We start from the raw sequence: 25,397 nt of genomic DNA, 5'->3' as shown, positions 1-25,397 counted from the left end.
ATCAGTTTTCTACTGGTAAGAACTCATTAACCGTAGTGGTAAAATTCACTGCTTTGTTTTAATGGGAGCTTGTATTTGTATTACATATACATACTTTTATAAAAAAAATTATTGGAAAAGAAAATTTGTCATTAGAAACATTCTCAAACTCAGAAAGATAACATACAGACTTAAAAAGTTTAAACTAAAGTAGTTCTTTAGTAGGAAAATGTGCTTAGGTCATAAAGTGCTTAAGAAGTAATTTACCATGTCTTAGCTAATACACACACACATATACATATACCAAGGAACCCTTGCTGTATTCTGAGTGATGGTCATCTGTCTGCTGGTTAAAAAATTCCTTTTTGATGACTGACAAATCTGTCTTCAAACACAGGATTAGCTGTATCAAAGGAAGCATCCCTAGAATGTGCATTCTTCTCGTTCACAACTCCTAGCTCACATTCGTCTTGTAATATTATACTAAATCATCATTTGCCCTTATCACACTTTATTAAAATACCTTCCTTATTTTAAGCATAGCTCTTTGAAAAAAATGAACTTGGAAAGCCTATATAACATAAATGTATTTTAAGGAACTGAATATTGTGTCATTTTATCAAATAGCAAAAATGACATGCACCGAAAACGAATCTGGGATGTTATTTGTCATATAAAAGGAATTGCTTGCAGCCGGTCTGTCTTTTCCCTGCTCTCATTGATTCCTTCTGTTCTCTTCTAAAGTTTTCAGGGAACCCTTAGCTTATATACAGTAAAAGTAGAAATGTAGTTTTATAAGTTCAAGTTGGTTATGCTGACTCAAACAAGTCTCTACAGCATTACAAAAAACAAAATTGGGGATAGATTGGATAGTATAAATAAGTAAAACTACCAGTATCCAAACCACGTTAGTGGTGCCCTGCTATTAAACCAAACTGCATATAAACAAAAAATAACAGTTGAACTAGAGCGCAAAGATGGTGCTCCCAGACAACCAAATGGTTATTGATGCAGAGACATGACTTACTGGTAATTGATCATATATTTATTTCAATCAAAGAAGTAAAAAAAATAGAATCACAAATTGTGCTGCACACTCAAATACCCCTTCCCACCCACTCTACAGCATTGCCCTGGAAGGCTAGTATGTGGACCTTGACCCATGGAGATAGGCAATATGCCTTAATAAAATTCCAAGGATGTATCTCCTTTGTCACTCTGCTGCCCCTGTTTGGCAAAACCCACCTGCTTTTTTGACTTTTTCTGTATCAAGCTAGGTTCACGCCTAGCATCTCATGAATGTACTTTTTTGTGCTACATACATAGCGCAGCCCAAACATTTCAATGAGCTGCCCAATTAATGACAAGCCAAAGAAGCTTCTGTTACAAACAAAAAATTTCCCAGCACAATAACCAGCTAGCCTGCAAAAAAAAACAAATTGACTAACAATTTACCGTAAAATCAGAGGGTTTCGTTTGCACACACAAATATATGTGTAAGCAGCAGTGCCTACGTCAACGTCCTCTGTATACGGCGATCCTAACTCTTATCGTTTTGAGAGTCTCCAAGTTGGAGCACATATAGCAGTGGATAGATTAAGGACAGGTTTGCCTGGAGGGAGCCCACCCCTCCTTAACCACCTCAATACTGGACACTTTTACCCCCTTCCTGTTCAGGCCAATTTTCAGCTTTCAGTGCTGTCGCACTTTAAATAATAATTGTGCAGTCATGCAACACTGTACCCATATTACATTATATATATATATATATATATATATATATATATTTTTTTTTTTTTTTTGACAGATAGAGTTTTCTTTTTGTGGGTTTTTATTCGCCACCGTTTTTTTTTTTTTTTTTTTTTTTTTGCTAAACAAATGAAAAACTAAAACTTTGAAAAGAAAAACCTTTTTTTTGTTTCGGTTATAAAATTTTACATACAAGTAATTTTTCTTTTTCACCGATGTGTGCTGATGAGGCTGCTCTGATGGGTATTTATAGGCTGCGCTGACAGGCACTGATGAGGCTGTACTGATAAGGAAGCACTGAAAAAGTGGCAATGATGGGCACTGATAGGCAGCAATGATGGGCACGAATATGCTGCACTGATTGCCACTAATATACTGCACTGTTGGGCACTAATATGCTGCACCGATGGACACTGATTGGCACTGATGGGGCTGCACTAACAATCAGTGCCCCCTGTCACAGGAAAGCCGGCTATCGGCTTTTCGTTTCTCAGACAGTGACATTGCTGAGAAAAGGAAATTATGAAAACTCGCATTTGTTTACATGTGATCAGCTGTGTTTGGACACAGCTGATCACATGGTAATAAGCCAGTGGTTCCGCCCAGCCATCATTCTACAATAGGCCAGGCAGGAACTGGTTAAAGAGGAAGTAAACCCTCCTCTGACACTTTTACCTATAGGTAAGCCTATGATGAGGCTCACCTATAGGTACTGTAAATATCTCCTAAACTTGCACCGTTTAGGAGATATTTACCTTACATGCAGCCAGTGACGTCACTGGCGCATGTGCTCTGAAGGAACGGCCGCTGGCGCCGTTCCTTCAGAGCTCCATGCCGTGACCGTCGGCTCCCGTGCGCGTGCGCGGGAGTGACGTCACCGCGGCTCCGGCCAATCAGATGGCCGGATGCTGTGATCCCAGAAGACGGGCGACTGAACATGTCACCCGTCATAGAGGTAAGCGGGCGGCACGGCGGGGGCTCGTTCTAAGGTAAGTATTTCATAATGAGCTAGTTTGCGATGCATAATAGCTCATTATGTGTTTCTCTTTCAGGTTGAAAAAATAAAAAATAAATTTGGGGTTTACAACCTCTTTAAAGGAATAAGGATGCATGGGACGCCCAGCAGGGGCACAATGGCAGTTAAAGGCACCCAATGCGTCCTCACAAGAAATTTGAACCAACTGCACAAACAAGTGGCAACCATTCCAATCTGCAATCAGCCTTTGCAGTAAGATAAACATAGAAGGGCAACACACATCACAAACAAAAATTACTCAGCACACTTACCAGCTAGCCTGCAAAAAAATGAATTGTCCCTAACAATTCACATTAAAAACAGAGGGTTTCATTTGCAAATATATGTGTAAGCCGCAGTGCTGACATAAAGGTTCCTCTGTATACTGCAGTCCTAACTCTGTAGTTTTGAGAGTCTTCAAGTTGGAGCACATATTAGCAGTATATATATATTTAGGATTAGGACAGGTTTGCAAACTGTGTAAACGAAACCCTCTGTTTTTAATGTGAATTGTTAGACAGGGACAATTTTGTTTTTTGCATGTTATCTGTTGAGTATGCTGGGATTTTTTTTTTTTTTTGTGAAGCACTTTGCCCCTCCATGTGCACCTTACTGCAAAGGCTAGTTATATATTGGGGTTGTTGGTGTTGCCCCTTGTTTGTATAGTTGGTAAAGAAGCTCCTGTATCTTTTTGGGCACTGAGCATTACATGTTGGGCACTGAGCATTACATGTTTTATAGTGTGCAAAAAAAAATGTCACCTTGCTGCATTTGGGGTGCAATTAACAATTAATGGCACCGAAAGTATGACACCCCTCTTTTGTGTGTTCTGTGAATGCTTAGGTGTAAATGGAGCCTAACAGCAGTGTTTGAAACCTTCACTGAGAAATACTATGTAACAACAATATTGTTACATGGCTTTTACTCTGTTTCATTCATGTGCAGATCTGAAGGATAACCTTTAACTTGCACATGACTTTAGTTAAAACAGCAATGCAAGTACAAAAAAAAAATATATATATTTTAAATGTATTAATATTTAACACTTTGTTAACCTTTAGTTAACACAAATCAGCCCTGATAAACTCCTTGATGCCTTTCTCATCTGATTTTTTATTTCAGCTTTATTACCATTAATATCTAAAAAATTTTATTTTAATTATTTTTTAATTGTTTTTTTTTTTTTTTTTTATTTCATTTGTATATAACTGTCATGCTTTGTACCAGAAACATCAGCTAATGGCGCTTTTCTACTGCATGGAACCGAATGGTTTGGCTCGCTTTTGTGCTTTTCCACTGCATGGTACCGCATGGTACAGTGTTGGAACGGTTCGGTACGGTACGGAGGCGCTTTTCCACTACATGGAACCGAACAGTACGGCTCGCTTAAATAGTACCACCTCGGTTGTGGTTCCAAGAGGGCCGTACCGGTACCATATCCCACAATCCTTTGCATGCAGCCTTGACTGTTTGTCACTACTAGCCCCCGATTGGTCAGAGAATCGTTGTTATCCCACCCACTTTACTTTAGTGGAAAAGCAAACCGTACCGAACCGTTCCAACACAGTACCATGCTGTACCATGCAGTGGAAAACCAAACAGAGCCAAGCAGGGCCGAGTGGAAACGAGCCGGTACTTGCAGTGGAAAAGTGCCATTAGTGTATTACAAGCATGACAAAGTTTAAAAATAAAATGTGTTTAATTTTCTTGGTATCACTAGAGGGATCATTAGCAGGAGGAGGGAAGTCCTGATTCTCCTACATAGAACTTATCACTAGATGAATCACCAGCAGGAGGAAAGAGTTTCAAAAACCTTTAAAGAACAGTAAAAGTACAGAAAAATACCCGTTGTTCTTCTAGAATTGCACTCGGGTTCTAAGTCCTGACAACACGCTGCCTTTTTGTGGACTGTGTAGAGTGTGGAGTGGATCTTTTGCTAAACTATTCAACCACTCCTGCTATCAGATATTTACAACAAAAAAGCTATTTATTCTTTAATCCAGGGGTGTCCAACTTTTTGACCTTCCTGGGCCACACTGGAAGAAGAGGAATTGTCTTGATCCAAACATAAAATACACCAACAAGGAGAGCTGATGAGCGAAAAAGTCGGACAGATCACGGATATAGATAATATACCTAAGTAATAAAGCTTCATTTTTTTTGTAATATTTTTTATTATAAAAGTAAAAGAGGGCAAAATAAAACTAGTGCGATATTTGATACTCAATTAATTCTCAAAGTATTCATCAGATATTTTGGTCGGAATATTGCCCTTCTTGTGCTTCAACCTTGAAAATAGTTGCTCACAAATATAGTTGCTGCCAAATACTGATGACATGAATAAGGAGTGATTGTGAAGAGTGGGAGGTTTTCTTTGGGAAGATAAAACTTATAAAAGCCCAATAAAGAGACACAGTCAAATTTTTCTTTGGCCGTATGTGTTCGCTAATGGGCCATACACACTATAAGATTTTCTGAAGACTTTTTCCTTCAGACTTACCAAAACCATATAATATGAGGTCAAACCTAAACACTTTCAATTTGTATGCAATCTGGCAGGCCCTTGCACTACATAGAAAAGGTAAATCCGAAGGAAAAAGTCTTCAGAAAATCTTATAGTGTGTATGGCCCATAAGTGTAAAGGCACTTTTACAAAAAATTCCCCTCCAAAAAAATCAATAGTTTAAGCATGTTTACGATTTTGTGTTGGGACACATTCACAGCTTTCTTGGGCCCCATGCCGCCCATAGACCGCAGGTTGGACATCCCTGCTCTAGTCTATGAAAAGAACTGTTAGGAGAGTTTAATGGTATCTTTGAGATAACACAGACACCTTGCACAGGATAGCTCTCAATGTCCGACAAGAGTATCAGTTTTCTTTTCACTTCCCAAAGTTATATATAGAAAATGCTTCCAATGGTATATTTAACTGCCCAGAAGGGGACAAATAATAGAAGGTCATTGTTAGGGTTTACATACACTATGAATAATCACAGGATTTTAAAATATTTATCTGGTCCAAATGTGCTTTTGCTGGGCAGCTAGGTCTGGTAAAGGAAGTTGAAAAATAACAGACTTACTGGCCAGATCACCAGGTAATACATTTATGTATCAGACAAAAAACAAAAAAAACAAAAACAAACAAAGAATGCTTTGTTAATGCTAGTGACAGACGACATCATATATGTCATTTTTGATTCTTCTCAAAGTTCCACTTTAGGGAAAATTATTAGGTCAGACTCATGTATTTTTGCAAGTGAGATAGAATAAAATGAATGATGACTCTCCAAAACTAATGGAATGTTGTGGATGGAGCCAAAATATACAAAAGTTATATACACCATCATCCCAATTGGTTCAAGACAAAAAGAGAAACAAAGTGTGGGACTTTTAAAGGGTGCAGAGAAAAAAGTTTTTCAGGTATTATATACAAAAAAATAAAAACATTTTATTCATCAAACAGATTTTTTGAGCAGGGTGGGTGTCTGATCATATTGAGATAGATCGGTGTTCACTTTGAGTTTAGGTAAAAGTGATTTAATACTGACCAATATACATTAAATGTCTACTTTATCAATACAAACCGGAATTTGAGAATCAAAGATCCTTGTGGATCTTTTTTTTGGGGAGTGTTTTTCTTCGAATCTCTCAAACACTTAGTTATACTTACCTTCATTGATATCTTTGTGTCCCCTCTACGGGGAACCGATATGCGAGCTACATAATTTGGCTTTGCGGGATCCACTTGAGACAGACTTACCTCCAAAATACAACGTGCTCCATGCCATTCAGTTAAATGAACTCTTATGCATTTCCCTGAAGAAGCCAGTTCTGCCGAAACCGGTCAGAAAAAGCACCAAAAAAAACGCATTGAAAGATTGGTCTTTCTACCAAATATATGTTTGTATTGTAATGTTTTTATTAAAAAATCTGTTTGATGAATAAAATGTTTATATTTTTTATATAGAATACCTTAATAGTTTTTGTCTCGGCACCCTTTAAAAGTCCCACACTTTATCTCCAAACCTAAATATGTCAAAAAAGCAGACATGAACTTGTGACTTCAGACAAGACCGGGGTCTGATAATTACCGCAGTATATGTATAGAGACAAATATAGAGCATTTCCCGCTTGGGATGTGCTTCTCATTCAAGGACACATGAAGCACATCCAAGATCCAGCAGGACAGTCTACACTTATCACTAATGTTATCCTAACGGGTTTCTGCCAGATGTCTCCAAAGCAAAACTGTAAGAACTCTGTAGCTGTAGCCTGTCAGATAATATTACACTTAGCTCCGAGATGACGCATGGCTCTCATTCAGCACAGTCGCTAAAAAATATATTGTTTGACTAGAGAGAAATGCTAGACAGATCATGGCTCCCTTTGTCATTTTATTGCTTGTGCTCTGTCTGTTTTCTTAAGAATTTGTTTGATGATGATATCCAGGGTGAACTGGACAGAGCAATTGACAGGTACATCGAAGCAAAACACTGCAGAAACACATATCCTCTGTGAAGACATCCTAAAAGCATCAATCTTAGAACAGAATGTCATTTCAATGTGTCACTGTAGAAGTGTTTACAGCTTTGCCAAGTGTCCCTGAAAGTGCACATAAGGCTGCTGTGAATAGAGCTAGACTGATACATTCGAAGAAAAATTTGGAGACAAGTAAAATTCTTGTTAAATAATTACATAGACTTATTCAAAAGACCATGTTTACAGCTGTGCTTGTGCCATTTAAGGACACACTTTGCTTTGTCTTTATTAAGACCATATTAACTTCAATGTGTTGCATGCATTTTAAGAGGACCTGAACTCAAAAGGAGAACATTTGCTATTATATAGGGAACATGCAGAAATGTTAATTGTGTCTAAGATGTACCTGAAAAAATCTACATTTTGTCTTGAATTTTTCCTGACAATTACTAATACACTGCCTGAAATGTGAGCGCCTCCTCCTGTGGCCCATTTTCAGCAGACAGTGAGCTAAAGCCCGCTTTTGGCTGACGTCACAGAGCCAGTCCAGGCTCAGGCAAAATCGCGACAATAAAGTCGGAATCCGCCCGCATGCCTGGACTGGCACCCGGCTCAGCCTCTCAGCAAGCTGCTAAGAGCCTAATCCAGACGTTCCCACCCCCTCCACAGCCCAGTGAGCGCTGGGGGGGGGGGGGGGGAATGCAGAGGAGAGAGCAGTGACTGACAGTGACCACTTCTCGGCTTACAAAGCTCTGACAACCGAGTGATCAATGATCTTTGATTGCTCTGTTCTCAGTCATAGAGCCGGCGGGGCACAGATACAGCATTATACCAATGCTGCATCCATCTAGGTAAGTATGATTTAAAAAAATAAATAAAAAAAGCTCAACTTCTCTATTAACCCTAATGCTGTAAATGCCACAGCCGCTACTGCATGCGACTGTTAGTCTCATGAGATATTAAGTGAGATTTGGTGAAGTCACTAATGTGTGGATCACTCTTTTCCTTGATGGAATGGAAGCTGTTCCCGGAGTATCTGCACTGCAAGAATCTCACTGCTTCTATATCATTCATGCTGTACATCTGTGCTTCCTACATCTCTGCATGCAGCTGCTTCTTGAACCCCCCCCCCCCCCCCCCCACCAATCATCAGATCACCAGTCATCAGAGGATCAGCTCTGACATGAGTAAGTAAAGCTCTGCTCCTCTAGCAAGATGACTGCTTCCACATGACACAGGGTTCAATTTACTTTGCAAAATATACCCAATCACAAAAAAACATTATTTCTGCTTGCACACGATTGAATGACTGAAGTGAGCACAGCTTCCCGCATTTACTAATCTAAGAAAAATGGCCTTGCAAAGTGCAAATTTCCTTGCAAACTGAACAGTGTGATTGCCTGTAGTGAATTAACCTCACAGTCTCTAGATTGCAAAACAATGCATGGCAGGTGGGAAAGGGGAAAAGAACAGCTATAGGGAGCCAACAGGCAATATCGGTGATTACATTTTTTCTCACCCGCCTATCTTTTTTTTTAACACAGCTTCCAGAGATCAGGTTTTCTTTAATAATGTGATTATTGTATTGTATTGCATTTTACTGTGAACTTGATCTGGTCCAAAATACTCCTAAGGTAAGAACAGTTCTATGTGGCACGCACCTTGTGGATTGGGAGGGGCTTCATCTAGACTTACGTAGCAGGTGAGTTTTCCTGTACAGACCGGGCCAAGGCTCCAACGGAACAAAGCAATCAATGCAAAGAGTAACACGTGTAGTTACAGCCACAACAGGGTACTTGCAATTCAACAAGGTTGTATACTTATAAACATTTAAGGGAGCAGTATGTTCAGTTTAAAGAGGTCACGACAGGATGTGAAGAAAAATCTTCCCGATCATCTACCAATCATACCCCAATCTTTCCCACTCTTTACAAAACTTAGAGCTGTGCTTTCAGGGTGTGCCAGTTATATTACATAATGCTTGTGAATATTGATTAGCATGACCTAACACCAGTTTCCTCTGTATCACATACCTGTTCTGGATATTTACTCCCAACGATCTCTGCCACTGTATTAAAGGAATCAGCATCAGGATGCTGGATAGCTCCCATTTTCAGTTGCACCACTGTTTTGACACCGCGCGACGCCAATCGAGCCATCAGTTCAGCATCTTCTACTGTGATGCATGCAGTGGGGATCTTGGGAACACCATTCTGGTAATCCTGCCATCCTGTGTGAGGGCTGCAAGACATTAAGAAAAGAAAAAAAAAATCAAAGACAAAAAAATTAGAGCAGAAACATTTTCAATAAACAGTATTCTAATAGGACAGAACCAAGGTTCTGTTTTTGGACCCCTTCTCTTCTCTATCTACATCCCCACCCTTGGTAACTTTGATAAACTCCGACAGCTTCCAGGCCATCTCTATGCTGATCACACCAAAAAAATGTATCTCTCTACTTCCCACTTTACCCCTTCAGTCACCTCTCACTCTACTAACATACTAACTGACATATCAGCATGGATGTCACACCACTTCCTCAATTGAAATATTCCCTCCTGTCTTTGCCCCCTCCCCTGACTTCTCCAACAAGCTCAATAATACAACTATCAGTCCTTCCCCTAATGCCAGGGTGCTATGTGTAATCCTGGACTCTGACCTGTCCTTTTAGCCATGATCACTGTTCAAATCTTATATACTTCACCTCCACAACATCTCCAAAATACAACTCTTGTTTACCGATGAGCAACTCATGCACTCTGTTATCTCTCACCCTAACAGAACTTCCAAAGTCATTCATAACTCTGCCCCATGCCACATCACCAATCCAATCCTCCCAAGACCTCCTACTCTCTAGCTCCCATGTCTCCCGGACTCCTCCAGAGCCTCTCCTATCCTCTGGAACTCTCTACCCCAATCGGTCCAACTATCTCTTACTCTGGCCACTTTTAAACAATCCCTGAAAACGCATCTCTTCAGGGAAGCCTATCCTGCCTTCAGCTAACCATTAAATCTTTTTTTTTCTCCCATCATCTCATCCCTCACATTTATTACTTTTTGTTCCACTTGCCCCTCCCTATTAGAGTGTAAGCTCTGAGGAGCAGGGTCCTCCTAACACTCTTCTATTAAATAGTATTTTTACTGTACTGTCTCCCTCTATATTGTAAAGCCCTTTGCAAACTGTTGGTGCTGTAAATAACCCCTGTATAATAATAATAATAGAGTATTTTATGTATAAATTATTTCATTATACAGTAAAGCGAATTGTTGGACTCTCTTGATTCAGCATACTAGGTTTACTACAGCTGTGCTAACCTTTGTGCAAGAGATTTGATGAAGGCATCCAATCAGATTTGGAATTGTAACCAAAACAATGAAGGATGATTGATAATTGTATGCTACTGAACATTCCTGGACATTATCCTTATTTTGTAAACTCGCATTTAAGTCACTGATAGATGTTATTAACAGAAAACTAAAGAGGTTTAGAGTAAATTTTAATAGTTTTTTGAGGTTTATACATTTTGTAAACTGATGCTTTTGGCCACATGTTGTTCACTGGGCATTTAGCCCCTGGGTGTCCAATCCTAGTGTTTTTGTCCCCAGGAGGCGCAGTTCCAGCGCCCAGTCCAACCGCCTGCAGCCTGCCAAAGTATATGAAAGGCTAAAAAATGCTGCAACTGGAAAAGGCTGGACACTGTACCAAGTGGTACATTTAGCAACGTAGCATTCATAGGCGTATGCCAAGAATGCAGGTTTTTCACGTTCTGGGCATACATCCCTGATTGCACAGGGCCCTAAATGCGAGTACCATTTGGTCCAGGATCCAGCCACTGCGTAATTCAGCCTGTAATAGACTTTGACAGGCTCCGAGAAGCAGGACAGGATGCTGCACCTGTGCCTCTTGGGGCACACAAAGACACCAGGATCAGATGAACAGGGGTAAATACCCAGTGAGTAAGCAACTTGACACACACATGCAGAACCTTTGTTTGACAAACAAACATTTATTATACAACAAAAGGGTTACCAGAGCACTATGAGCTATCTAAGGAGACACCACAGCTGTTCCATTCAACTTAATAATAGATAAAAATTCAGCGCAACTGTATAAAATAATATAATAGAAAGCTGCTATGCACTAAAGGATCAATAAACCAAAAGTCCCAATAACAAATATATAACAAAAAGTGCAGCGCTATCAAATATGGATTATTCCAAGCCGAGCTGAGGAAGTCCCGTGCAGTGGGACGTAACGCGTGCGAAGGGGGAGGGGCCGGTGACGTCACCCGCCATCCATTGCGGTCGAGACCGCTGTGTGTAATACAATCTGCTCATCACATGCACTTGTATAGTGCTTTACAAGGTAATTTTTATGATTTTATGCTATGTTCAATAAAGTAATTTATTGCGGTAATGCACTATGTCCGGACCTTTGTTTTCCTATGGACCTGTGACCCGCTTTATGGACCTGTGATCTGTTACCTGTGAGCCTTATCTTCTGATGAAGAGGAATACTGATTTGATCTATATTGGTGATATCCTTGGAGAAAGTTTGTCTTACTAGCCCGTCTGGTGACACAGGGGCTAAGTGTGAGGTGAGAGGCTAATGAGACTGGGTGGAGGATTACCAGCACATTGAAGAGCACTGAATGTTTATATCTTGTGCATGCTTCACCATAATTTTCACCTGTGGACTGCTCTCCTCGATATCTTCTTCATAATCCATATTTGATAGCGCTGCACTTTTTGTTATATATTTGTTCCATTCAACTTGATTACAGTCCTAACGACCTCTAAGCAATATAAATGCATATAAAATTTGCACAGAATATACAATTCTTTGTTTCATTTGAACAGAAAATTCTTTATTTCGGTTGAACTGCAATAGACAAAAGACAGAATCTGAGGTGCAATACACACATATTCCTTTCATTTTAAAGCTGAACTCCAGGAAATCAGCTACTTTGTACAATGTGCTGGATTACTAGAGGTTACCTCCAATGAGGTACATGCCACCTTGTGGACTTATCTCTTTAATTTACATTTTTTATGAGGGCTGTGGGCATAACTGTCAATATGCTTCCATCACTCTGACGCTGGACACTCAGATTTCAACCTCAAAGGCTGCAGAATAGCATGCAGCCACTGTGCCTGCCCCTCCCCTCCTCCTGCCCAATTACAGAGTGTTTTGTAATAGGTGACTTCATTCACAAGATACAAAGGCTTCTGTGAATGAACACTGGAGGGGAGGGGCAGGCAGCGATGCTGCGCATAGGTTAAAGGAGGCAATTGATGGTAGAAAAAGTATCATTCTGGTTTCCCAACAAGATAGTAGACCCCATCCAAATTTTTAATAAGGCTTACCATACACTGATAGATCTTTTTCGTTCACCTGCAGGAGGAATGAAAAAAATGCAACAAATTCCCCAATCCACACTATACAGTGCTGATGGACGAATCCCCCTGCTAGGCTATTATATTCTGATGGATTTGATTGGATGCAGCGCCTGTTCAACTGAAACATTTCCATCCGTTTCCTTTTTTTATTCCAATGATTTTGGGTGGGAGATAGCTCACAGGGCCACCCAAACATAGAGTTTTGGCTGGTTCATCAGAAACTGAATGCAATTTATACAGTGTAGGGTCAACCTAACAGACTAATGGACAAACTGAATACCCTGTTCATATGTCTGCCAAGGAGATCCTCCACTTGTTGAAGGAAGTCACACTAAATGTAACATCCTGCTCAAGACTGTGCATTCGCTACCTCTGGCACTGTGCATAAAAAAACACTATAGGGTACCCCCAAAATTCAGGCCCTTATTCTAGACCCCCCAAGGGTCTAGTATGGATTTTTGTGTGTTCCCCTAAAATATGTTTCAAACACCATCAAGGTCTGGTATGTAGTTTTAGGGGAAACCCACACCATTTTTTTTTTTTTTGCATGGGCCTAACCCCTTCCCCCTACAATCCCCACTAGACTCATCTAGAATGAATGTTGGGGGGAATCCCCTTCCACATTGTTGAAAAACAGTATGAAGCAGAAGGAAAATATAATTTAGTGGCAAATGGCAATTTATTTTGTATGTGTTTGCCATATGAACCCACAAATCAAACCCAAGCAGATTTGCACAACTAACATCTCAGGTTCTTTAAACCACATACAAGAATAAAACAAGATTAATTGTCAATATGAAGTTTTTCTAATATATTTAGAAATGTGTTTTTTTATGAAACCATTCTGCCTCTTAGTCAAAGGCCTAAGAGCCCCTTTCCCATGAGTCACATGAGATCAAGTCCTGCATTTTCTCAGAAAAAGGTCAAAGACTAAAATCCAACATGTACTGGACAATTAGTGTAGGCCAGGGCCTGTCTAGACACTGATAGATAAATAAAGCAGGCTTCTCATTTGCAGTAAAATTTACAATTATACTGCTGTAATAATAATAGCCGACTATATATTCCTACACTCTTTTGGGGACAATTACTTCAACAGCAAAAATTCCAAATTAATCTATTTAGGAGCCAAGAAAGAAATCAGCATTAAAGCATTCATCCAAGAGGCTGTGAATCCACACAAAATTGGACTTAGCGAAAAAAAAAAAACAGTAGAGACACTTTTATGACTTGATATTTAAAAAGTTAATTGAATGCAGGCATAACCCTCAGAAAATTTCATTATAGTTTACTCTAGAAGTATTCTGACTGTGCTAATAACTACAATGTGTCTGTGCAAAATAATATCCCATTAACAGAAATTAATTGAAAAATTGCAAAGCCTCGGAACGTCTCTAACCTGCCAGTCAGCTCTGAAGCCGGCTGTGTGCTGGTAAAGTAATTATATAATTATAAAAAGTACCCTGGTACATTAAGCACCATTTACTAATGAAGGAATTAATATGATCTTAAAGAGGACCTTCACCAAAAAATTAAAGTACCACTCACCCTCCTCTGAGGCCCTAGCGATTTTGAATTCCAAATCATGCTAACATCACTGCAAAGCATGCAACGCGCCTTTGGGTGCCATTCATTCCTAATGGCAACCCAAACAGTATGTTTTAACCATAAGGTTTGCACGACAAAGACACGCAGAAGAGCCAAATGTGCAAGAAAAAAAATTAAACGAAGCTTGTTGCTCAAAAAGGTGAAGGGGCTTCTTTTGCGTAACAATGGAACATATGGAAATGCGCGAAAATTACCCTAAAAAATGTTGTTTTTTTGGGGGGGGGGAGTGGATACCATTCTGGTGTAGTACCCCCCCCCCCCAAATCCTTTTGGGACACATTACATGTCTCAGGAGACTGGAGGACTAGGCTCAAAACACTGCTGTGCCTCACCCATACATAATAAAGAGCCAGAGGTAAGACATCTGGAATTCCTAAATCCAAGATGGCGCTGCTGGGGAATTAAAGCCCAGGGAAGAAAAGACTTCAGGGAAAACAGCAGTGGACTCCATGGGCTGCTACGTGTCTGTTTCTTAGAAGTCAGCTGCTACTATATTTGTTTTCATTCATTCAGAGTGAATTTCTTCTTTGAACGAAATCTAAGCTCTAACTGGATGACTTGCAGTTTGTTAAAGAACTATGTACAGTATAATAAACAATTGCAACGTTTTTTTGTTTTTTTGTTTTTTTTTTATGAAATACCGGTGTCACATTTTTTCATCCTTTTTCCCCATCATCTACTGTAGATCTCCTCTAGCCTTTTTCAGCTACTTTCTGTCTTTGTGCATGCACGACAACATTGACTGCATACCATTACTCTAGATCAGTGTTTCTCCACCTTTTTTCAGTCAAGGCACCCTTTAAAATTCTGCACAATCTCAAGGAACCCTATTCTAATATGAAAAAACTAAACTAATAATTATAAATATAGGTGCAGCATCTACACATATGAGCCAGCTTTAGAGGTGATTCATTACATTACAGGTGATTCATTCCTCCACCTTTGCACACTGGTACTGATTAGTATTCCATTGTTTCTCTTCTCCCTCTGTTTCTCTCCCTCTCTCTGCTATTGTGACTCAGTGCTGACAAAGAGGGCCAGGTAAGGGGAAAATAAGGATGCTCTGTGCAGGTGCTCAACTTCCCCCTTAGCAACTGATAATAGAAAAGAGAAGGAAGGGACAGTAAGGGTCTCTCCCATAAAAAAACAGGACTTTTAGAGGAAGCGGTGTTGCCACTGAGATGAGTACATACAGGTAAATTTTAAAAAGAGAAATTTTATTATGTAAACATGATTTAAAAAGGTGTACGATTAAGGCAAAAAAAAAAAAACGTGCACAAGTTTATAGCCGAACGACCTCAACGGTTACATTCCAGTACTTTTGTAAATACATAAAGGTCCAAAGCGTTTCACAGAACATTTTCTCTGCTTCTTCAGGAAACTTTTGGTATGTATCTACATTGTTGTGAAATTTTTGAAAAAAGAGAGAAACATATTATACATCAAATCATTTTCATTTGAAATCAACATCCATTATTCATCATAAACAAATATCTGTGCTCACCAATTAATTCACAATCCTCTATATACGAACCTCCAAAACGCACATGGCATGACCTAAGTCAAAAAGTGACCAACTGACCCCTGGTAAAGTACCAGGGTCAGGTCTAATGGACACTGGACCATGTGTAGGAGATTTGGGCAGACCAGAGTGTTGCAACGTCGCTAGAAATAGAAACCTATTTCACTCAATGAGTATATATCGGTGCTATTATATTGCTAATAATCTAGATCCATCCAATAAGCCAAAACACATGCATGCATACCACCTATGACATACATGCACCCTAGCATCCATCCACATCCATAAACCTAGACATACTAGCCATCCAACAAGCTCTAACTAACCACACAGCACAACAAACAAATCCACAACAACTCAAAAATCATCCACAGCTCTCCCAGATCCCAATGGGTCCTAGTAAAGCAATTGGACCTCACCTCCACATGCAGCCCTATACCACAAATCCCTACATACACATCCACAATCCTAACAATGTACCACACCCTCGCCCACCGCTTACCCTCATACATTACACATAAACCAACCTAGTATGTTGGCTGGGATGGCCATACACAATAACATCCATCCACTATAGTGTTCCTAGTATACAGTCAACACAGCTCATCCACTCAGTCCCCCAAAGGAGGACCCCCCAGACATGCAAATGAGGGTAGCTATGACGTCATGTCCGAGGCAGGTGCCGAGACTAGTGCGCATGCGCGCAGTACGACATGGCCCCAGGGGTAGGAACCACCAATTAGAGCCGCATCTGAGCCACGCACAGTGCCACCACTGGTTGCAGGATGAACTTCAACCAGGTAAAGATGGCTGAAAATATGTTATCCCTCTCCCATCCAGGCTGGGCGCCCGAATTCCCATTAAAATGACACAGTCACTAGATATCTAGGACAGTCTACTGTGTCCAAAGGTACAATAGCAATCTATAAGACATTTGTAAACATAATAAACAGATCGTGGCTACATATATGGATGTGAAGCGGAGAATGGCAAGTTATGTCCTATACATCTCATTCTAAACATTTCGCAACCCCAGGCTTCCCCTAATTTATCTAATATTATAAAAAAAGATTTAAAGGTCATTGCTGTATTTAACCCCGGGGGGGCATTACTTTTTGATTGTAAATCCAAATTGCCTCCTGTTTGTTTATCGAAATCACCACCTTTTGGGTTTTGGAAGATTTTTTTTTCCAGGTACAAAGAAAGAAATTACTTTTGGGTCGTAATTATGTTTATAGTTCCACATGCTTTCCAATGGCTGTGTCCAGGATAAATACAAACAGGACATGATAGATTTGGAAATTGAAGTTATACGATCCAGTGCTAACCATCTCCTTCAAAACTCTGATCTTACTTAAAAAGAACAGGGTTTTATGCAACAGCTAGAAAATGATAAAAACTTGGTAGTGAGGAAAGATCAGATGTTCTATAAGGATAAAATGGCCTTTAAGGGTGGTTATGCATATGTGACGTGAGTCACATTGGCTGGGGGGCTTGTGGAACCCAGATTGCTTTAGGGAAGTTGAGAGACTCCTTGTCCAGCTTCCCCAGCCCCTCTTATGTGTCTATTAGGGGCACAGGGTGACCAAGAACCCCAGTCGGGTCTGCACTAATCAATGCTGTACAACCACACCGGACTCATTTGGTATTACCCCGGTTATCCTCCTGACTTCTATATTTGTGGCTTGTGTTGAAAGAGTGAGGGGCTTGGGACAATAATATTTCTGGACAATATCCGTCAGGAAATATATAAAGATAAACGGTTTGACTAAACAGATTGCTAAAATATTGCAAGGAGAGTTGCTAGTGGGGTGGGGTTTGTTATTGTTAAGTACCTGCATCCCATTGTTCTTCTATTGTGTCTGTCTGCCTTGAGATAAACTTATTAAGGGATGTATATGTGTATGTGGATTGGCTGCTAAGGGGGAGGGGTTGTCCCAGAGTGTATATCTCTTTGTGCATGTGTGTGAATAAACAGTTTGATTCTGGTTGACTCCAAAACTTGCACTGTCGAGTTCCTGGGGTAACTATAGCCAGATTCATGGATCCCGTGTTCCAGAGCTTAGGAAGCAGATTCTTGGTGGAGATACCCAGTCAGGGTCTCTGGATTCCATCAGCGCATATAAATGGCAAAAAGGCCACTTAGATCGAGGAGAGGGAAACCACAGAGACAATATTTGGGACAGGATACTCAGCTATATAGATCTGAATTTGATTCATCTATGTTTTCTTCTGTTTCTTCTCAGAAGTCTAATACTACAACACAAAAAGGAAAATCTGGAAGAGGGCGCTCACGTAAAACGTAGTACTGGTGGTGGGTATGAATCACAAGGCAATAGTAACAAAAAACGCATTGTTTCACCTCAAAACTCTTAATCAAGTTTGACTAAAAAAGCTGTATCAGGAGGCTCACGGAGCACACGTTGTGCACAGGTTATGGGTTCAACACAAACGTCAATGTTTAGGGATGATACAAATACCATCTGTATTACACTTAGGGAGCTGGGTGTAGTTTCCAAATCTTATCAGGGACCACAACCTAACCTAGGTGGATCTCCTTTAGACCAGACACCTCCAATCCCACATGCACAGACACCAATAGGGGACAAGAGAATAGGAACTTTGGATCCCTACATAATCAAGCACACATAAAGTCTTCATCATTAGATGTCATAAACCTGTCCTCATATCACCTTTCACAAAATTAAATTGATGTCCTCAAATTGGGTTTGCGTTTTTGCCCCTTCAAAAACTAGATAAGTTTGAATTAGTGAAGGACTTGCATTTATTTGTGAGGAATTTAACCTTTAAATATATTTATGACAAGGAACGGGAAACCGTTGGAACCTGAGATGAGGACATCTATAAAGACTTTAAAGCCCAAGACTTCCGTACATTAAAAATATTGATTCAACTTCTGGATGAAAATTAACACACTGGGGCAGTTGTGAATCGGGATCCTCTTCTTCTAATGATGAGGACTATGACTCCCAACCGAGTCCTGTAAAATTCAGGGAAAAATCTCAGAAGTTTCCGAAACTTTATACCTGTCCAGCAGTATGAGCCTTTCTTAAACAAACAGTGAAGGAAAATGAAAATTTGTCCCCAAGGGCCGATCCTGTCCCTAATCTTACATATTCACAACATCACAAGGTAGGGCCTTAGATAATCTCGTCCATGATGACCAGATTGTGATAAAACCCTCTGACATCTTTTTTAATATTTGAATGTTAAGTGGCCTGTAACACCTACTTTCTATGCCCTTCTCAAAGTGCATAAATGTCTTGACAAACCTTCTGGATGTCCTATCGTATCAGAAATTGACTGTCAAACTGAAATGGCTAGTAGATTCATCAATAGCCAACTTAGACTTGTATTAAGGCTACCCTCATACTTTAAGGGCACACTAGAACTCCTGAAGGTTGTAGAGGGTCTAATTGTCCCAGAAGAAGCACTATTAGTAGCCATTGACATTGAGGTGGTATATTCAAGTATACCCCATCAGAAGGGAGTGGACGTGGTCTCCACTTTCGGAACAGGATCGATCTAGCAGGCCATTAGCTGAATTTGTGGTCAAGTTGTTGGACCATATTCTTACATCCAACATCTTGCTATTCAATGGGACTGCTTACCTCTAGGTACAGGGGGTTGCGATGGGAACATGTTGTGCCCCATTGTATACCAACCTGTACCTGGGGGTTTGGGAGAGATCAGACAATGCTGTGTGTCAATATACCTTTGCCACATTCTATTGTGGCGTCGCTATATCGATGATGTGCTAGTTATCTGGACCGGGGACCCCAACTAAATTGACACAATTTATGTTTTTCATATCAAATAATGAATTTAACCTTAAATTCCCTATGTAATTTGATATAAATAGCATTCCTTTCTCGGATGCAAGACTTTTCTGGAACCGAACAGATCACTGTATACCACTCTGTACCGCACAGAGACTGTGGGAAACACAATACTGCAGTCCACAAGTGTCCATCCCCACCCCTGATACACAGTATCCACTACAGCCAATACCTTAGGCTGCGGAGAAACTGTGCCAGGGAGGAGGATTTTGAATGGGAAGCAAAAGCTCCACGTAGTCGTAAGTCTATTGGATGGACTTAGATTATTAGCAATATAATAGCACCGATATATACACATTGAGTGAAATATGTTTCTATTTCTAGCTATGTTGGAACACTCTGGTCTGCCCAAATCTCATACATATGGTCCAGTGTCCATTGGACCTGACCCTGGTACTTCACCAGGAGTCAGTTGGTCAGTATCGGGCTTAGGTTGTGCCATGTGCGTTTTAGAGGTTCGTAAGGTGGATTGTGAATAAATTGGTGAGAAAAGATACTTGTTTGGAATGAATAATAACATAACATGAATAAAGGATGTTGATTTCAAATGAAAACATTTTGATCTATAATATGATTCTCTCTTTTCAAAAATTTCACAACAATGTAGATACATACCAAAAGTTCCCTGTAGAAGCAGAGAAAGTGTTCTGCGAAAAGCGTTGGACCTTTTATGTATTTACAAAAGTACTGTATTGTAACCGTTGAGGCCGTTGGGCTATAAACATGTACACGTTTTTATGTCTTAATCGTACACCTTTTTTATTTGTGTTTACCAAATAAAATGTATCTTTTTTTACATTTACGTGTATGTGCTCATTTCAGTGGCAACACCGCTTCCTCTAAGGCTGTATTCACACTTGAGCGTAGCGTTTTACCGCGATTTTTACTGCGATATTTACCACGATTTTACCGCGATTTTCAGGCGTTTTTTTCAGGCGTTTTTGGAGGCAAAACAAAACAATAAAATTGCTGCGCTAAAGAAGAAATGTAATAACTGTAAAAACAGCAAATGTAATTGGGTCCAGCAGCCACACTAATCCGAATTGTAGCAGATTAAAAAGAAATAAAAACAAAACTGTAGCGCTAAAAACCCTTGGTCATGACAGTCCGACTTAAAGATGTGAATAAAGCAATATGATGACAGTCCATATGAATCCGACTCTTCATTCAAAAAGTAAACCGCCACCAGACAGCACTCCAACACCAGTAATTCTAACTTCTTACCAGAAGCTGTTGATCCCCATGACAGAGATCAAAAATTGCGCATAACCAGTGATAGGTGAAGGCTTCTCCAGTGTGTTCCTGATATGCTCACAGTAGAATGTAATATGCAGAGAGAGAAGGAACATCTCATAGCGTAGACTGTTTAAAAATGCTTTATTCTAAAAAGAGGTATGGTACTCACAAACATCATGATGTTACTCGCATGTAGTAATGAGCATAGAGACCTCCGGGTGTCTATAGGGCGTCCTGTCCGTGGACCACCAAACCTATGGTCGTCCTGTCTCCTCCAGGGATTCCGGCACGCGCTACCCAGCACGCCACCCGACGTACGTTTCGTCCGATTGGACGTCGTCATGGGGTGTGGCTACAGGGTGCACCAATGCCTTCTATAGTGGAGGAGAGAGCCGCCCACCGGAACTGAGCAGCCGGAAGTGAGGTATGCGCTCCACACGACCGGAAGTGATGCTCAGACCGGAAGGAAGGTAGGGGAGAACCACACGATGAGAAGAGAAAGGAAAAAAAGACTTCCAAAAGAAACTCACCATATTAAATCTCCGCTACCTTTATGAAAACAAAACCCAATACATGGAATAAACCAGAAAGAGGGAAAATACTCCATATACCAAAAGGCACATAGAGAATGCATATGTTAAGCCGTGAATCAGGGGGAGACAGCGCCATCTTGTGGTGTCCCAAGTTTAGAGCAGCCCAAGCACAAGGAGGTCTCAAAAAGCACATACATATACAAAAATAATATGACAAAATAACACATGAAAACGTTTAAAATGCTACACAATAAAATGAATTAGAATGTTATAAAACATGTATACTCTTACACATAAAAATATCTATTAATAGCACAGCAAACAAAAAGAAATAAGGAAAAAAAGGGGCAATCTAAGAATTACTGATATGGGCGTTTAAATCCCATTCAATATTCAGACCCAGGGGGGTATAAGATTTGAGTCTATAAATCCAGCTCGTTTCGAGTTTGGAAACCCCTCTTGTTAAATTACTTCCCCTCCAATGTCCTGAAAATTTGTCAATACCTAAAAATAGGGTGCCACTGGGATCACTATTGTGGCACTCAGCATAATGCCTAGAAAGGCTGTGTTTAGGAAAGCCCTTAACTATGTTGGCCACATGTTCCTTGAGCCTCACATGAAGCTCTCGGATAGTGCGGCCAACATAGTCCAGGCCGCAAGGACATCTCACCAAGTAAACCACATACCTGGTGGTGCAGGATATAAATGGTTTGATTTTATAATCCTGTCCAGTGGAGCCAGATTGGAAGGTATCCACACGTCTCTTTTTCTCCACATTAAGGTGGCAGATAGTGCACCTCCTACACTTATAAAAGCCTCCCATTTGCTGAAAAAAGGAGGCTTTTTTGGGAGGATCCCTAATGTTTTTGGAGGCAAGCATTGACATTTATCAAAAACGCTGGTAATCAGCCCAAAAAGAAGCTCATGTACTTTTTTCAGCTACAGGGGTTTTGCAAAACGCTCAGATGTGAACAGGGTCCATTTAAATAAATGGGGTTTTACTTGGTGGGCGTTTTGGAACGTTTTTTTTTTTAGCGTTTTTGGAGCTGAAAAACACTCAAAAACGCCCAGATGTGAATGGAGCCTAAAGTCCTGTTTTTTATCGGAGAGACATACTGTGTCTCTTTTCTTCTTCTCTTTTCTATGTGGAATATTTTGGATGTGGATGTGGTTAGTTGCTCCTGGAACTGGTATAATTAATATTAACCTTAGCAACTGATAATGTCATTGGTTGTTAGAATGTCATTGGCTTACTTTGCATTACAACATTGGGCATCTTGAGCAAAGTTGTAATATAGCACAATAAAAGCCTGTGGCTTTGTGTACCAAAAAGAGGAGACTTCATCCAATTACTGGCTTGTTGATAATTTGTGGACAAATTGAGATTGATTTACTACAACTGGAGAGTGTGCAGAATCTGGTGCAGCTGTGCATTAAAACTAATCAGCTTCCAGTTTTTTGTCAAAGCTTAAGCCCCTTTTCACAGTGGCGCAATTTGAAAAATGTTTTGAAAGGTCAAATCGCATGTTAAATCGTAGCCTACTGCCGGAAATAGGAGCGTCCCAATTAGAGCAGCACCATATTTGCGGCATCGCACTAATTTCCAAAAGTAGTTCCTGCACTACTTTTGGCAAAGTCAGGCTGAAATGTTGCTTTGAAATCATGCAAGTTCAGATGAACTTGCATGATTTCAAAGCTGTTCTTAGTGTGAACGAGGGCTAAATAAACAAGCTGAAGTTAGAAGCTGATTGGCTACCATGCACTGCTGCACCAGATAATGCACTCTTCAGGTTTAGTAAATCAACGCATTATGGCAATTTTTAGGCATTTTGCCAAGGCACCCCTAAAAGGCCCAGAAGGCACCCTGGTTGAAAAAGGCTGCTCTAAAACACTTCCCTATGTTGACAACATTGGACCTATTTCTTTGCAATGGGTGTGCCTGCAAAGCCGCTTGTAGCCTCCTCAGAGTGCCCATGCTGACCCATGTCCACAACCAAAAGCGCCAACAGTGGGCACATAAGCATAAGAACTGGACCACAGAGCAATGGAGGATGGTGGCCTGGTCTGACAAATCATGCATCTCTTACCTGGGGAAGAGATGGCACCAGGATGCAGTATGGAAAGTAGGCAAGCTGGTGGAGGCAGTGTGATGCTTTGGGCTGCTGGGAAACTTTGGGTCGTGTCATTCATGTATACGTTACTTGACATTTACCACCTACATAAACATTGTTTCTGACCAAATACATCCCCTTAAATGAAACGGTATTCCCTGATCGAAGTGTCCTCTTTCAGCAGGATAATGAGCCCTACCACTCTGCAGAAATGGTTTAAGAATGGTTTGAGGAACACAACAAGGAGTTTGAGGTTATAACTTGGCCTCCACATTCTCAATACAATAGAGCATCCATGGGATGTACTGGAAAAACATGCCTGTTCCATAGAGGCTTCACCTCACAACTTACAGGACTTAAAGGATCTGCTACTGACAGCATGGGGGCAGATACAACATTATACCTTCAGACGTCTAGTGGCATCCATGCTGTAATGGGTAAGGGCTGTTTTGGCAGCCAGATGGGGTCTTACTCAGGGCTTTTTTCAGCCGGAACTTGGTTCCACCACCTCTGGTTCAGGCCCTCGGCTCCCTGCTCACCACTATCACTTGTGAACACAAAAGTCCAACTTTTGCGTTTACAAGTGACAGCTTCTCTCCTAATGGCTCCCACAGATCTGATCCCCTGAACGTCTCTCACTGAGTGCAGGATGGGGACAAGGGAGATGCAGGTTCCTGGGATGCAGTGCGGATGCTGACACCCCCACTGGATGATCTCCCTGCAAGTGAGAGTGGTGGAGCCACCTACAGTGTGCGGGGAGGTACTAGAGCCAGCTGGGTGCTTCAGTTTATTACAGCAACAAAATTAAGACATGTGGAAGATGGTGGAGCTTTTGAGGGGGGGTAGATGGGGGCAACGGAGGGGAGTTGTATGCAAACGTCAGAGCTGGAGAGGGGTGAAAGTGAGATGCGGAGGGGGTAGCAGTGATAAGCAGCTGTGGAAGAGGCTAAACTCTGTACTCTGTATGCAGCGCACCCCTGAACTCTGTAAATTAGGCACCCAGAACCTACACTCTGTGTGTAAACCCCCCTCCCTTGCACTCTAGGTATTTAATGCCCCTTTCTGACCCTCCCACTGTTGGAGAGATTTGACCACACCCACTATTTAATGCAGTTTGAAGGGGGGAGGTTGGAGTGTCGTGGTTGAGTTCCTGCTCCTATTTTCTGAGAAAAAAAGCCCTGGGCTTACTCAATATAAGGTGCTTCTTCATAATTTTATAGTTGATATATATATATATATATATATATACACTCACACACTATTTATATACAGTAAATAATTGAACAAATCATAAAAGAACCATAAGACTTATTCCATAGCTCTACATGTTCAAACATTAGGTGGATAATATATAAATAAGAATAGATTATGCTCAGGTCTCCAAAGAGTGAGTTACAGCTTTCTGATAAATATCTTTAATCCATGAATGTCTCTGTGCTGCTGTGCAAAAGATCAGAACATATGGTAACAGGCCTTTGTGTTTCTATGATGAATTTGCTGTGTTGAGAAAAAGATGAGGCTGTCAGCTGTAATTCACCAGATGCTGCCAGGTGCAGCATATCTACTCTAGAGTTAAATAAAGGAATAGTGGCTGGAAAATGGAACTTTAGAACTCTATTATTGATCAATACACACAGAAGTTCTGGATGTCTGTGATCATTGATCCTGATAGTACTTTAAAATCTTTAAATTCTAAAGCATTTCATGTAACTCGTTACTTGAGCTGGAAGGATTCAGATACACTAGTCTATATTGCCAAAAGTATTGGGATGTCTGCCTTTACACGCACATGAGCTTTAACCACTTCAGCTCCAGAAGGTTCTACCCCCTTAATGACCAGGCCATTTTTTGCAATTTGCCACTGCGTTACTTTAACTAACAATTGTGTGGCCATGCGATGCTGTAC

The 25,397-nt window shown here is 40.6% G+C and overlaps 1 protein-coding gene across 4 annotated transcripts in view; it reads right to left on the bottom strand.

Annotated features, from left to right (window-relative positions):
- Positions 1–25,397, bottom strand: part of CPQ (carboxypeptidase Q) — a 740,357-nt gene that overhangs the window by 458,878 nt on the left and 256,082 nt on the right. For all 4 annotated transcript variants that reach the window (XM_082258858.1, XM_082258857.1, XM_082258856.1 and 1 more), the window contains exon 4: positions 9,256–9,463. In XM_082258858.1, the coding sequence (XP_082114984.1) occupies positions 9,256–9,463 (208 nt within the window). The remainder of the gene's footprint in view (positions 1–9,255; positions 9,464–25,397) is intronic.

Source organism: Pelophylax lessonae, assembly GCF_965119305.1.
Source record: "Pelophylax lessonae genome assembly, chromosome: 5".
NCBI lineage: Eukaryota > Metazoa > Chordata > Amphibia > Anura > Ranidae > Pelophylax > Pelophylax lessonae.
The sequence above is the reverse complement of the archived record's forward strand: the minus strand, read 5'-3'. Positions and strand labels throughout refer to the sequence as shown.